The following is a 15,026-nucleotide window of genomic DNA, read 5'->3' on the forward strand; positions in this document are numbered from 1 at the left end:
TGCCTAGATGGCCATGCACGTTTTCTGTGACGTTGTTCCCCTAACTCCTGCCTGGGGATGCAGAGAAGCTCTCACTCAGGTGACTCCCTGGCACCCTGAATTAGAAAATGCTGGGACAGGAGCTGGGTAAAAGCTTGCCCCTGCCCTGTGGCTTTAGTTACTGAAAATGAATAAGAGAACCCACTCTTTCTGCTAACACCTTTGTTGTTATTATATATTTTTTTTTTGGGGGGGTGGGGAGAGGTGGGGGAAATAATAACCTCAGTTCTCCAGCAGTTACTTCGTGTTTCCTTTTAAGCACTTTGTGCAGACACAGCACTTTGCTATTCCTGCTCTAAAATCTCTGCAGTTCTGCAGAGCAGAGCTGACGCTGTTCTCACCCTGTGAACTAGAGCAAGTAAACATCACTTTCATCCATCTAACAACTCGGTAAGGAAACGTTATTTCAATCTTACACCAGCATTTTGAGAGGGCATTTAGATGCCCTGGGGACAACTACTTTTCTCAAGGCACACCTCTTTCCTCTTCTGCAGCCCAGGTTCCCACACTGAAATCAACATACCATGCAAACAAGATTCATATAAAGAAAATAACCTTTATTAGACAAATCAATCAAACCCTGAAAAAACAGCATCAGGTAAACATTAAAGTTTTTTTGTTTTTCCAGCAATGTAAAAACCTTTTGAGAAATTCAGAAAATTTCATGTTCCTTTTGTCGCATTAGTAACGTCTTTCCCTCTTGTGACATGAGCTATTACTGTCTTGGCAGCCCAAAATCTTGCATTAACTTACTTATTTTAAAATAGTAACTTCTAAAATCTTCCCTGTGCAACTGTTTCCCACACAATTTTGTACAAAGGTGTCAACTGTGTTCTATTTGCTGTCTAAAAAAAGAACAAGTTTTAAAAAACATTCGGCTTATTAAACAAGTGTTTTATGTACAGTACAGGAATTTCCAGACTTGAATGAACATAGTTTATACGCGGAGGGTAACTCACGTGGCTATGAGGGTTTACATCTGAGACTACAGCAATGCACTGTGGGGACCAAGCAGCTTCTCCACCCCAGCAGCAGCTATGGTGAAACTGCAACTGAATTAAATTCCTGCTCCATAAAGGCCAAATGTGACATCGCTTCTCTTGCGTCTGGGGGATGCTGATTTACAGCACTACACAAACCAGGAGTAAGCAGGAGCTTGGCAGTAAGTAACTGCAGCTTCCAGAAAAGCGCTGATCTTCAACTTTCCTCCAAGAACACCAAGACAGCATCACAGCCCTGCAGGGAGCTTTGATGTTACTCTGCATTAACAGGCAACTTTGGGACGCAGGACACAGCTGTCCTGCAGTTACGTTGTCCTACTGCAGACATCACGCATTTAAGGTCGAGCATTGCACTAAACCTAGATACTCAGAAGCTGTTGTCTCAGATGCCACCACCACCCAAACCTCCTCAAACAAGCAACACTGAATGGACCAAGAGTAAGGACCTGGAGAGGGGCTAGGTCAGCAGCAAAGCAAGCGGCCAGTCCCCAGCACCCCAAATCCTGGGGCACAGCCTGGCCCCTGGGACAAGGCACGCTGCAAGCTGAACTTTGTCATTCACCTCGTGTGGCTGGAATCTGCCTGTGGGGGCTGAGTGGCACAAACCAGGAGGAGAGGACCTTGGAATAGGGGAGCTGTGTCCTCCTCACCCACCTGCTATGCTCCCTGCTCTGCTTTGGTCTCCACACGCTGCCACCGGGGGACCCGGCCTCTCTCCTGAGGAACACTCCTGAGGTCACGCGTGAGAACAGCGGCTGAGCTGGCAGATGGTTAGCGCGGCAGTCGCACAGGGAGACCGAAGAGTCAGCAAGAGCTGGGAGATGGTTAAGACAGCGAGAAGCTCAGCACTGAGGCACTGGGAGAATCGTGGGAAGAAACAATTCACTGTAACAATGGAATTGCTTTTATTAAAACAGAAGTGTTAAGCCAAGAAAATAAATTATTGCTATGATAGACATATTTAGAACATAAGGAAGGACGTTAATCTTGAGCTCCAGGTCAATACAACCCTGAAACAGGAAGTTACACTACTTTTCTTAAATACCTTGGTTTCTCTTCTTGCCCTTCCAAAAACTTTATAAAATGTGCAGCTTAGAGAACAAACAGTAACAGAGTCACTTGTAACAAAAAAAAAATCTGTACAGCACATAGCTTTAAAAATAATACATTTTTTTCAAACAGCTATGTTACTTATTACTCATAAATATAGGGCTAACAAATTTTGAATGCCCAAGGTCCCATCCAACACCAAAGCTATTAAGCGTAGTTGACAGAAACCTTCTCGGGACTTCCCCCCAGCCAGAGGTCAGGTTTTGGACTGTCTGAAAGAGCCTGATTATGTGTAAAAGTATCTTCACGGATGAAGACTGTCTCCTTCTGCTGGTCAGAGGCCTGGGGTCTTCAGTGAGTTTGAAATGGCAATCAAACCTGGAACACAGCACCGTGCAATGGGTTAGACTGGCTGCACTCCCATAACACGGCAGGAGCTGCAGGTCCCTCTGTCCTGGCCAGCAGTGATTTTGCAAAATACTACAAAACCACGGTTTGTCAGAGCTGCATTTTGGTGGCGAAAGAACGTTTTTACTAGAAGAGCCTCGCAGGAGGAATGAGGCCCTTTCCCCAGGCTAAAAGCTGCTTCTGGCTCAGGCCTCACCCAAAGGCTACATGCTGCTGCCAGAGCAGCCGTGGGGCAACAACCCCCCTGCAGCTGCGACCACTTCAGAAGGGCCTGTCTGTGACCTGTCCCAAGAAGGAGCTCAGGATCCCAAATTCGAACCATGGCTGCTGGGTTTGGTTAGCTCAGTATGACCCCCAGTACCTGCGGATCACAAGCCCAGGCCCTTCACTCTATCTATCAGCCTGTGCCTTGACCACCCGAGCCCCTGTCCTGTCTGTCTGACACTCACAGCCCTCTGTTCCCAGCAAACAGGGAGCCCAGTGCTAAGGACTGGAATCCTTGGGTAAGGAAGGAGGCAAAAGCTGAGCCAGACGCAGCCTGGCTTGCGTGAGGCATAGTAAGCCTTTACGAGGACCTGCCACCCTGCTTGGCTGCCTGGCTCGTCAGGGCTCAGCTCTCCTCAGACAGGTCACTAGCGAGCTTCCTCACACATCTTCTGGACCTTCTGGCCAACGTCCAGAAATACTTCCTCCAGAAGTAACACCTGGCAGCTCCCTCAGGACTTCCTGACCATAACCTAGCAGGTTCCTTTGCTTGGTGATGTGTACAGACTCCTTGGGAGGTTCAAAGGCAACTGTGGAATAAATCCAGCTTGGGGAGAATACCATGGATTCCCCAGGGCAGCTCAGAGGGACTAACGAACAGCAGGATTTCGGCAAATAGCCACAAGAAACAGATTAGTGGTTAGACAGCTGGGTAGCATTCAGAGCAAAGCTCATCTGAACACTGACACATGGACTAGGTGGTGCACAAGCCTCTACTACCTGAAAATCATTTTTGCCTGTTTTGTTTCTCCTCCTCCAAACCAGAGAAGCATCCGACCTGTTATTTAAGGCGCTGGCTGCGGGAGCTGGTTGTCTAAAACCAGATCAGAGCCACTGACACTGGTCAGGAATGCGTGTGGGAGACTTCTCAGAGAGAAATGGGGGTGAGGTCCTCCTGACTCAGAGCTACTGCCAAGCCTGACCAGCACTCAGAGCTGCTGGAAAATCCCCTTCAGGGGCTACTTACAACAACTCCACTTCCTTAGGCCGTATACGTGTGCAGAGGGGATCACACTATTGTCGAGGGACTTATGGTGACCTGGCCTGCTTTCTGCAGAGGAGAGAAGCCAGCATTAGTACAGGGTTAGAGGACAACAGCATCAGGACACAAGCTAGTGGGAAGGGAAGTGGCTGAGAACCCTCAGGAACGTAAGAGGAGAAACAAATGACATCTGAGAGCAAGAGGCTCCCGTCCTTCCCTCCGTCCCATCTCACTGCTCCCCACAAAAGGTCCAAGCCTCCCCAGAAAGGAGCTTAGCAGCATCTGCAGCAGAGCTCCAGCTGCTCATCCCCAGGAGGTTAAGCGTGTACCCCAGCCCACGGCAGCATGAAAGCCCCTGTGTGCACAGCATCCCCTCCCAGTGCAGCCTCCAGCCCTGCGGGTCCTTTCCAGTGCATCTCCTCAGGGATCCCGGTCACGAAGGGGAGGCTCTCGCAACGCAGGGGCTTTGGCCTGCCCCCGAAGAGGCGAGTCTCTGCGAGAGGAACCATCACTTCCCCACAGCGACTCCTAGCCCAAAAGCAGCATCTTCAGTCCCCGCGTGAGAGGCAGTGGCTTGAACCGAGGAGGCAGTGGTAGTGACAGGCAGAGTGAAGAGAGCGTTTTGGCTGCTTGCACTTACTGCAGAAATGTACTGGCTGTTCGTGAACCGGGGTTTCTCCTCCATCGCAGAGCTGTGTTGTGAGCCCAGGGGCATGTAGGTGGGTGAGCCCATGTCTTCACAGAAGCTTTCTTGTGGGATGCTGGAGACACAGCCGCTGTCGGAGCCGCTGGAGCCGCTGCCTGACATGCAGTGCGATGACTCGGAGCTCTCCGTTGCTGGGGGAAGACAGGGAAATCATTCTGAGGACTGTGAATTCGGCCTAAACGACCACGTGCCCCTGGTAACACACCTCTCTGCAGAGGCACCGGTCACACAAGCCCGTGGCTATGGCACACTGCTATCTGGGCCACTTTAAAGCCACAGGCAACAAAATAACCCACTGCAGTAACCCAGTGATGCTGGAGAAGGAGCAGGAGGCACTGAGGACTGCCTGGGACACAGGGGGGCCCTGCTCCCTGGGCAGTCAGACTCCGAGCTGCCTGTCCCAGACCCAGCATCCCGTACAATGCTGCAGGCACCACCGCTCCCACCACACCACCACAGGACACGCACTGCTCCTCCTGCCCTGTCCCTGTACCGGCCAGAGAGCTTCACACATGGGAAGCCACGGGGTCACTGGACCAAGCTGGCCAAAGCGAGGAACATAACGCCTCCTACCAGAGGGGCAAGGCAGGCAGAGGCACAAGCACTGCCCTCCAAGGCCACAGCAGCCCTGGTATGCGGCACCAAGCCTGCTCCTGCGAAAGCAGGAATGGAGCTTGTGTAGAAGGGCAGTGTGGGTATGCGGCAGGGTGTGCCATGACTCCAGGGAGCCTGGTGTGACCGCACAGTGGGGAGCAAGCCGTGGGGACAAGCCCATGGCACAGAGAGGCTGGGCTGCAGGTCACATCCCCAGGTGTGTTGCAGCACGGCCGGCTCATACGTACTCAGTGAGGGCTGGCTGCTCGTCTCGTGCTCCAGCTCATCCTCCTCGATGCAGGCACCAACGTCAAAGGGGCGCCTGGGGGCCAGGACGCCTGGCAGCAGAGCCTGGTCCAGGTACATGTGCAGGTTGAGGGGCCCCAGCAGGGAGGAGGAGGAAGGGCCGTATGCAGCAGCGGTGCTGCCAGCAGAGAGCTGCGCCTGCGTCCTCTTGTACGGGTTGGAATGGTCGAACAGAGACACTGCGATTGATGCTCTGGTCCTGGCGCCTGCCACAAAACACAACGAAGCCCTGAGCGTCAGTCCCGCCCGGCTCGCTTGCAGCAAGGGGGCAGGGCGGGCTGGCACTTACCTCTGCCTTTCATGATGTAATCGATAGCACGGTCATTGATCGCTGCCTCGCTGGGTTTGATGTCCAGGAACGGCTTGTTGCCCACGCCCATGGACACCATCTCCTGCATGCGGATTTCTGAAGGGAAGAGCAAGGTGTAACAGCCGCCTGCCAGGCTGCCCCGGCCCTCCCTGCCCCAGGGCCAGGCTGCTCCTGAGCTGCTGGCATCAGATCCGTTCTCCCCCTTGCTCCCCAGCCTGAGGACTGCACCGACCAGCCCCTCATGCTCTGCTCTGGTTCAGGCGCCCAGTGCCATGCCGCCTGGGAGTGTGATCCAAGCAGGAAGCCTGGGGTGAAGATTAGGCTCGGCCAGCCTGAGCCAGGCAAGCTGCCACTCCGATAGCGAAGCTGTGGGGAGAACAGCGAGCTTCTCACAAGCACGGCCACTCTCGCAGAGCACTGAGTGAGCTTTTCAGCAGCACGGCCACTCTCACAGAGCAGGAAACCCTGTGCTAGCACCTCCCATTTCTCCCAGTGTCCAGGCAGGTGTCCACAGTCACACAGAGCTTGGACAGCTGTCAAGGTGTCTGGGACGAGGGGCAGGGAAGGGACAGCACCCAGCCAACCCCAGCACATGCTCCTGAGGCTGCATGCAGGCACACGGCTGCTTGCCACACAAAGCTGCCTGCTAATAGGCTGCAAACCTACTCAGGACAGCACGAGCTGAAGGGGGCTCCCGCACCTTTTGCGGCACAGACGCCCTGGGAAGGAATCACACCTTTATTGCGGGCTGCCTGCTGCCACAGGATCTTGGCAATGTCGCTGGTCCAAGCCTGCTTGGTCTCGGCTGAGCTGGCCTGGAGGATGTAGGTGTCGCTCGACTTTCGTCTTCGGAACCAGATCTCGAAGCGCAGCCCGCTGTCCCCAGAGTTCTCCGTCAGACCGATGTCTGCGGTCTGCCAGGAAAAAGGAAGAGCAAAGGATCAGCCGGGGCTGCGCCAGGGGCAGAAAGGGGAATCTTGGTGGCGGGCCAGCCAGGGGCGAGAGCTGACCCGATGAAAGGAGACAGGCAACCTTCAGGGAGAAGTCCAGAGCCACCTCTTGCCCAAGAGCAATCTGCAAAGCTGCCCTTACCTTGAAGGAGCGCTTGTAGATATACACATCAAAGCCACCCTCGATCCTCTTGGGCTTGCTGAACAGGATCAGGTCCTCAAAGAGGAAGACGTGTCGCTGGCACTTCCTGCGGCCCAGCCAGATGGTGAACTCGTCCTGCCGCACCAGCTGCCCCTGCTCCTTCAGGTTCACCTGTCCATGGGGAACATCCTGGTAAGGCCCCAGCAGCTCCCCCAGACAGCAGGAAGCCAGGGCCAGGCAGGCCTGGACACAAAGAGCAGGGTCCCACGCGTGGCCCGCGTGGTGACTGTCACCTGGAAGAGGTACGGGAACCCACCTCCCTGGAGCCAGGGGCCACACCAGGCTGAAACAAGTGGCTCAGAGCTAAGGCCCAGCCCACAGACACCGTCTCCCGTCACCCCGCACAGATCTGGGACACAGCCAACTGTGGGGTGCCAACTGGAGGCACCAGCCTGGCCCTTCCTGGGGGACAAAGGAAACTCAAGAGGAAAGGACAGCCAGAAACCTGCCAGAAGCCCAGGCACATCTGGGTCAGACGACGAGCACCTCAGTTCCTCCTGCCCTAGATCCATCCTCCTCCACCCTGAGCCCTGCCGTAGACTGATTTTTTGTTTTGTTTCTCCTCCTCCAAGTGCTGTCCTTTGTGTGCCTCTCCAAGTCCCACCTTGCTGCTTTTTACCTACCCCTGGAATCAGCATCACTTTGAACTCCTTCCTGCAAACTCGCTGCCTCCCCTAGCAAACTGAGGGGCACCCTGCCCACTGAGGGGATGCTCAGCACACAGCCCAAAGACCCCAAACCTAGAGAGGGAGGGGAGCAGCATGGCTTGGCCACCCCCAGGCAGCAGAGGACACCGCAACGTACGTCACAGTCGCGGATGGCGTCCATGGCCAGCAGGTCGTTCCCGTGCCGCAGCTGAAACTTCACCATCTCCTCAGCCGCTCGCAGGTAGCCCAGCTCCTGCTCCTGCGCCTCGCTGCACTCCTTGATCAGGTCCTTCAGGAGCAGGGCGTATTTGCTCATGCGCTGGATGGGTTTCAGCAGGTAGGAGGCCAGGTCCATCTTATCCCCCAGCTGCACCTGCTTGAACTGAGAAGCAGAGCAGAGAGTGAGGGCGGCAGCTCCCCGCGTGCAGGCACTGACACCGCGGCTGCTCACGGCCTCAGCTTCCTGACTGAGGTACTCAGATTGCTCTGCAAGGAACAGCATCGGTGCTGCGGGGTGCTGGGCTCCTTCCCAAAGCACCCACCACATCTCTGCCCAGCTGTGCAGAGAGCCAGGCAGGCAGCAGCAGCGCTGAGCACACCTCAAGCAGGGAAGCTGGGCCGGGCTGCACACAGCAGCGACCCCAACGCCCAGAGGCACCGCTGGGATGGGCAGTGGGGTTTACCTTGAAGAAGGTGTTCCCGTGGCTGGCCAGCAGCGAGTCCGACTTCGGCTTGTTCTTGCTGTACAAGGCGTACATCCCAAACTGGTCTTTCTGCAAGAGAGAGCCCCGCGTGAGGCCAAGGCAGACCCAGGACCCGGCGACAGCCCCGGGGTTGGTGACTCCCATCCTTCTGCCTCTCCCAGGCTGCCCCAGAGCCTCCTCCAGGCATCGGGGCAAAGACTCGGCTTTAAGTTCAGCAAGAGCCAGGGTGAGTTCTTGTCTTCCTACTCCCACGGTAGCCAGGACTTCTGAGCTCATTTTCCTGCTACCCCTTGCTCATTACACACCCCAGGAGATACCAGCCACCTGCTAAGCAGCCACCTGCCTGGGCTCAGCACAAGCACCACGCACCAGGAGACCTCATGCCCTTACCACAGCCTCAACACCCCCTCCCCACCCACGCCAGGGGCTGCAAAGTGACCCAACGCACGCCCCCAGAGCCAGCACAGGGCGCTTCTCCCCTCCCAAAAAGAGCCACAGCCCGGCAGCACGCAGACAAGCAGCCAAATGCAAGGCACAGGAGCCAAGCACAGAGGAGCCCGCCCCCAGGAGAAGGTGCCGATGCCTTACGTGCCGCAGGAAGCAGTGGCTGACGCGCAGCGGGTGGTTGCAGCAGCTCTCCAGCTCCCGCAGGAAATACTGGCTGTGGAAGTCGTAGAGTTTCTCCAGGTTCCCAAAAATGACGCTGCGCTTCCCCCGCAGGTCCTGGGGGAGGTCGAGGCGCTCCATCTCGGGGAAGTAGCTGTCGATGATGTAGCACAGCGACCTCACGTACTCCCGCTCCGTGGTCACCATCTCGTCAATGATGTGCCGCAGCTTGCTGCAAGAGGGAACGCTCGGCCTTGAAGGGAGCCGGACCACAGCTGCGCTGTGGCAGCATCTGGGCTGGCCCTACAGAAGCCCTCCCCGGGTCCCGACTTGGATTTCTGTGACAGCTGACCCTGCCAGAGCCCGTGCAGACCCAAGGAACACAACTGGTTTCTCTGTTCTGGAAGGGAAGCCCCATTCTCAGCAGGACACACGGCCCTGGGCTCACCCAGCCCCGGCTCCTGGACACAACAAGGTGCCCCCAAGGTCAGCGTGCTCCTCAAACACGAGGGAAAGCAGAAATCCCAGTGACTTGTGTGAGCACACAACTGGGTGCTGCGGGAGGCACTACTAACGCTGGGAGAACAGGAGCTCTGGATGCAGGGGCTGTCGGGCTGCAGCTCACCAGGAACGAGCACCTCCAGCATGCGTTGCTCCACGCTGCCCTGAGACGAGTGCTCCCAGGTCCCAGGTTTCCACTGCGAGGCAGCACAGCACCGGCCCTAACCACTGCCAACGCGCCTCTCCTCGCAGCTCCTCCGGCTGGCCGAGCAGCGGGGCTGCCTCCTGCCACCCAGGGGACAGGGTTGGGCTCAGCTCGGTGCGGGAGGCACGCGGACCCTTTTGTGGGGCACTTTCCCTGCCGGGGAGGTTTCCTGTGGGGGTCCCGTGCCCTCGCTCCGTGCCCACAGCCACTGGGGCGCACGCACGTTCCCTGACGACGTTCCCAGCACCGCCCCGTGCGGGATCACCCCAGGCAGCTCTCAGTTCTCTGAGACCTGCAAGTGTTTTTTTTTGTTTTTTTTTTTCCCCAACTTTTTTTTTCCTCAAGGAGAGCAGTTGAAAGACCTGCCTGGCGACTCCCTCTCAGGAGCAGCTCCCATCCCTGGGCTCTCCCTGCCCTGGGCACGTTGCAGTGCTCAGCAAAGTTAAGATCCTCGAAGAGAAGGGAAAGACCAGAACAAAAGCCAGGACAGCAGACCTCCCTTTCCCTTTTTCCCCCACCCTGAGGCCGCAGCACCGAGCGCCGCAGCCGCTCACTCACCTGCCCCAGCTCTTGGCTTCGGTGGCGGAGCCGCAGCCCCTCTGTCCCTCCAGCAGGCAGTCCGCAGCCCAGCTGTGAGCGCCCTGCCGCAGCGCGAACGTCCTGTCCACCAGCTCCGTGCTGCTCACCTCCAGCCCCTTAATAAAGACGCCGGTGTTGCCGTACCTGGCCGGCTCGCTCAGCGTCCTCTGGCAGCCCGACCACAGGCTCTCACCGCAGGGCAGGTCGAAGCTCTGGGCTTTGCGGAGCATCCTCCTGGGAGGGGGCTTCCCAGCGGATGGAGTGGAGGCGCAGGAGGGTTTCACCTCCAGGCTTTCCAAAATGCTCTCCAGGTTCGACTTTTCCTCAGGCAGTTTGGGCGACTTGGCGGCCCCGCTTCCAAAAGGAACTCGGCCGCTGTGTGGCCCAGCCCCGAGAGCAGCTTGGCAGGCAAATTCATCCCCAGCACCAAAATCACCGGGGCAGCTCAGGGTGGGAGAAGGGATTTGCTCTTTAGTCCAGCCCGCAGAGCGGCCGGGCCTGCCGTAGCCGTGGGATGTGCTGCAAGTCCTGTCCCAGGGCGGCCCGGGGGTGGCCCCCTCTGAGTGCCTGCGGGGACACAGGGTGCCAGCCTCGCTGCCAGCTCGTGCCTGCTCCCCCGCGGCCGCTTTGCGGTCTGCCAGCAGCGACCTCCTGGTTCTCAGGGCCGCTTCCAGCTTCTTTTCGAAAACCAGCTTGGTCTCCTGGCACTTGGACCATGCGAACTTCCACTGCTTGAGTCCCTTTTCGCTCTTCAGCTCGCAGGCCAGCTCCTTCATCTCCTGGAAGCGGGCGTCGCTGATGTCCGGGTGCTGCCCCTTGTAGCTCTCCAGGCACTTGATGACCCCCGCGCAGTGCTCGGCGGAGCTGCAGTCCTCCATGCTGATGCAGGCGAGGTGTCGCATCCCTTCCAAGGCCCACTCGTACGCCTGCAGGGAGCCAGAACAAAAGGCAAGAGCCAGTCAGAGGCACTCGGGGAAGAATAACCCCGGCTCGGTGCCTGAAGCGTGAGGCGAGAGAAAGGATCAGTGTGTGGCCAACGCAGTTCCTCGAGTGTGAGCGGAGGGCGGGGGGGGGCTGCTATTGTCACCGTGGGGCTGAATTCACAATTCAGCAAAACAAACAGCTCCTTATGCAGAGGGCTTCAGCTGTGCCGGCTGCTCTGTCGCAGCCCTACCTCCCCGGCAGCACCCACCCCGTGAGCCCTGGGGAGGGGATCCCAGGGGATCCCAGGCTGGTGAGGCTGCAGGAACCTTCACAGCCCTGCTCGGGATAAAAACCTAAAACCTTCCTGCCTCATCCTGCCTGCTCCCAGCGGGACGTGGAGCCAGCTATCCAGGAGCAGATTGCTGCTCCCCAGAGCCAACGGGGCACAGCACATGGCTCGAGAAGAGCCGGGCTCTTTGGTCACCCCAACCCACCCCCACAGCAATGGGAATCCCAGACCACACGAGCTCAGCTGCAGCCCAAGCGTTTTCTGCAGCTGCTGGCACCCGAGCGGAGTCAGCAGCCTGCCCAGCCCTGCCTGCTGCAGCGTTACCTGCTCGCGCTGGTGAGCTCAGCACCCAGCTCAGCACTTTGTTTCTAGCACTACAGGAATGCTGGAAGCGGTTTCACGAGGCTCGGCTCTACGAGCAGTGCCCACGAGGCCTCGCTGATGCAGCTCTGCCCAAAAGGACAGAGGCAGGAATGGGGCTGACGAGGTTTAACCGTGCAGGGAGCTTTGCTGCAGTGAAAACACAGAGTTATTTGTTCAGATCTGAGGCAGAAGGCAGAGAAAACCCCCGGACAGGCCTGCCCAGCACCTTCCACAGACTGTGTGCGTGCAGAAACCCTACGGGCTCTGCCCCTCGGGTGAACCAGCCGGCACTTCACCTGCCTGGCCCTGCTGCTGTGGCTCTGCTGGGGAGCTAGAGCCACGCTCTGTGCCGGCAAGGAAAGCATCAGCCTTGGAGCATTTCCCACCTGACAGCCAGAGGCATCCTCGCTCCGACAGGCTTCGCTCCGAGAGCTCACAGCCCGTACTGGCACGCAGAAGAAGGCCTCGAGGTCAGGAACAGAACAGCCAAGTGCTACACGGACGCTGCATCCCCGTCGGGACAGCGGTGAGGAAATGCTGGGTGCCAGGCTGCTGCCACAGGTAGGCAGGGCAGGGTGTGCAGGACGTGAGGAGAGCTGAATGGCAGCATGCAGGAGGCCACCCATGGGCCGAGGAGTCACTCCAGGGGCAGATGCCCCAGCCACGGGCGCTGCCCCAGCCGTCCCCGGTGCTCTTTGGAGCTGCAGCTGCGTGCTCTGCGTGCAGCCAGCCCCATTACTCATGCAGAGCAAGGAGCTGCTTCGGTAGGGCCGGCAGCTGCTGGGGGAAAACGCTCAGAGGCAGCAGCAGCCCCGGCACAGGGATGGCCCAGCCCTGCCACTCTCTCAGCCCAGGTTTTGTGCCTGGAAGTGCCCGCTGCTGGGGGAGAGAGGGGCTCAAAGCGGGCAGAGGAGATGCCAGAGCCCGCTGAGCCTGCACTTCCCGGGCTCTTTAATTCCCTGAGCGCCGGGGAGCCCGGCAGACCCGCACAGCAGCGACAGATGGCCTGGTGTGATGGGGTTTTGTGCTGCTCCTTCCATTTCTACACAAACCAACCCCCCAGGCAGGGGCTGGCGGTCAGCCCGGGCTGAGGGCTCAGCTCACCTCTCCCATCATGCTGCCCAAGGGGTGATGATCCCACCCAGAGGCCGTTCGCAGGCTCTGTTTTGCTCAGGGATGGGTAAAGCTCGGCGAGGAGGAACCAGGGCTGCAACCCACCCAGGCAGGCAGCCCCACCACCCCATCTTCATACGCTATCTGGCTGTTCTTGGCAAGGACTCCACGGCACGCAGGAATTACTCTGCATCTCGGCCCTTCTTCCATCCCCAGTGCCTGTCACAGGCTCCTGAATGGCTCCGCTTTGTTCCCTGCACAATGGGAGCAGCCCTCCACGCCCCGCAGCTTGCTTGGGAACATGCTAAGTGGCCACCAAGGCTTTCCCAGCCACATCACCCACCCCAACTGCCCCTTTTAGCACACGAAACGGCAGCCCCCTCCATGGAGGCACACAGGAGGAAGCAACGCCACGCAGCGAGGGCATCGCCGCCAGCTCCGTCTTTGGAAGGGGCCGCCTCTGCCTAGCCTAAGCCTTCTCTTTCACCTCTTCCCGTGGGGAGATAATTCTTGTAACAGGAGTTTTTTCTTGTCACGCTGGCAGCTGGGTGTCTGAGCAGGCAGATCGCAAACTTCCCTAACTTTCTGCAGAAGAAAAACGCCCCGAGGGAGGTTTCCTTCCACACCGAAGCGGCTGTGCAGGGGAGCTGAGATAGGGGTGGTAAAAACCCCAAACTGAACCCAATGGGAGCAACAAGACAGGAATCCTAAAGCAGCTGTGGGTACGGCAGCCAAAGCTGCCCCAAGGGCCAAGCCACAAGAGGGGCCAAGCCCCCCATGTTGTGCCTGCCCCCTGCTCCACCGGGGTCTGGGCACCAGCAGACAGAGCGATGGCACTTACCAGAGCACAGGTCGGAGGTAAATGCTGCTGTCCTGCCCCAAAATGCCTCTCCCAGCTGTGCTCTTCTCACTGCAGGTGCTCGCTGGGGCTCAATGCCTCCAAAACCCATGATTTTGGGGCTTTGAGGCCTGCCCCCAGCTCGCAGCACTGCTGTCCCCTGTCACAGGTTGCTGCATGCACAGCACAAGCAGGGACTCGTGGCTGTGGACTGCCTTCAACGCTGACAGCTCCAAAGCAGCAATTCACTGCTTTACAATGAAATACACCGAAAGCAACATTATTTAGCCCGAAACCTTCCTGGCAGGAGAGCTGTCAGTTCGCAGACAGCCACGAGCTGCCCTCCCTGCTGGCGGGGACCAGGCAGGCAGAGCAGAAAGCCCTCGGCTCCCCGCTCGCTCGGACCCACCCGAAATTTCCACAGCCTCCCACCCACTGCCACTAACAGCGCCCACGAAGGAAAGGGCAGGGAGAGAGCAAACCTTCAGGACCCGCAGAGGGCAAGCTGGTTAATCCCCTCCAAACATCCCCCATCCTACCTTGCCGTGGGTACAGAGCGGGTCCATGTCCCGGCCGAGCGCAGCTCCCTGCTGATCACCATCCCCGAGGGCCCCGGACTGAGGCAGGGCCACCTCGGGCTCCGGCTATTCACAAGCGAATGCTGCTCGCCTAAATACCAGGTTGAGGAGCCCTGGAAACCGGAGAGCAGGCGGGGGGGAAGGGGCCGCGCTTCACACAAGAAGCACTGAAGTGTGCGGAGAGCAGCCCGCCTGGGCGCGGGCCAGATCCCCTTCCTTGCACAGCGCAGAAACGGAGAGAAAACACACCTACCCACCCCAAACTCGAGCAAAACTCAAAGCAAGCTGCCACCTGGCACACGAGAGCTTTGGGGAAGCAGGACGGTCCCTTCTGAAGATGTAGCGAAGCCAAAGCCCTTCTCAATTCCAGCGGGCAGCAGCTGGGGCGCACCGGGAGCGCGAGCACTCAGCAAAGCCAGCAGCTCCACGCAGTCTGTGCTGAGGCTCGCTGCTCCCTGCTCCCCACCCTGTCACATTTGACTATTCCGAACTGCATGTGAAGCCTTCTCTGGGATTCATTAGCAGCAGAGAACAGCCTAATCAAAACCATGTCCTACACGAGATGTAGCCGTAGAAGCTCAGCTCGAAGCGCTGAGGGATGGACTCACCCTCCTGAAATACAAAGCGCAACGATTCCGGAGTTGCTGTGTGGCTCTTAATGCCTCCCCTCCTCTCTGCGAGGGAGGAGAGACCACTCAAATCACCAGTTTGCCTAAAGCCAGCTAAGAAAAACAAACTTTCAATCCCCTATTTGCATTGCTGCCTGTTACCAAGTGGCTGGCCCTGTACAAACACCGCAGGAGGGCAAAGGATGAGAGGCGAGCGCCGGCCATAAATCCCTCGGGTTTCAGGATCAGGAGGGAGAAC

The 15,026-nt window shown here is 58.0% G+C and overlaps 1 protein-coding gene across 4 annotated transcripts in view; it reads right to left on the reverse strand.

The window, feature by feature from the left end:
- Nucleotides 1-581: 581 nt before the first annotated feature.
- The window catches only part of PLEKHG4 (pleckstrin homology and RhoGEF domain containing G4), a 77,924-nt gene continuing 63,479 nt past the window's right edge, over nucleotides 582-15,026 (reverse strand). For 2 of the 4 annotated variants that reach the window (XM_084294751.1, XM_084294750.1), the window contains exons 14-24: nucleotides 10,034-10,980; nucleotides 8,752-9,001; nucleotides 8,143-8,232; nucleotides 7,617-7,841; nucleotides 6,753-6,923; nucleotides 6,361-6,574; nucleotides 5,640-5,756; nucleotides 5,293-5,556; nucleotides 4,385-4,581; nucleotides 3,730-3,813; nucleotides 582-2,468 (exon numbers count right to left, since the gene is read on the reverse strand). In XM_084294751.1, coding sequence (XP_084150877.1) covers nucleotides 3,772-3,813; nucleotides 4,385-4,581; nucleotides 5,293-5,556; nucleotides 5,640-5,756; nucleotides 6,361-6,574; nucleotides 6,753-6,923; nucleotides 7,617-7,841; nucleotides 8,143-8,232; nucleotides 8,752-9,001; nucleotides 10,034-10,980 — 2,517 coding nt within the window. In that variant the 3' untranslated portion in view covers nucleotides 582-2,468; nucleotides 3,730-3,771. The remainder of the gene's footprint in view (nucleotides 2,469-3,729; nucleotides 3,814-4,384; nucleotides 4,582-5,292; nucleotides 5,557-5,639; nucleotides 5,757-6,360; nucleotides 6,575-6,752; nucleotides 6,924-7,616; nucleotides 7,842-8,142; nucleotides 8,233-8,751; nucleotides 9,002-10,033; nucleotides 10,981-15,026) is intronic. The other 2 variants (XM_084294752.1, XM_084294753.1) reach the window with 2 other exon arrangements.

This window comes from Netta rufina, assembly GCF_964035555.1.
Source record: "Netta rufina genome assembly, chromosome: 13".
Lineage (NCBI taxonomy): Eukaryota > Metazoa > Chordata > Aves > Anseriformes > Anatidae > Netta > Netta rufina.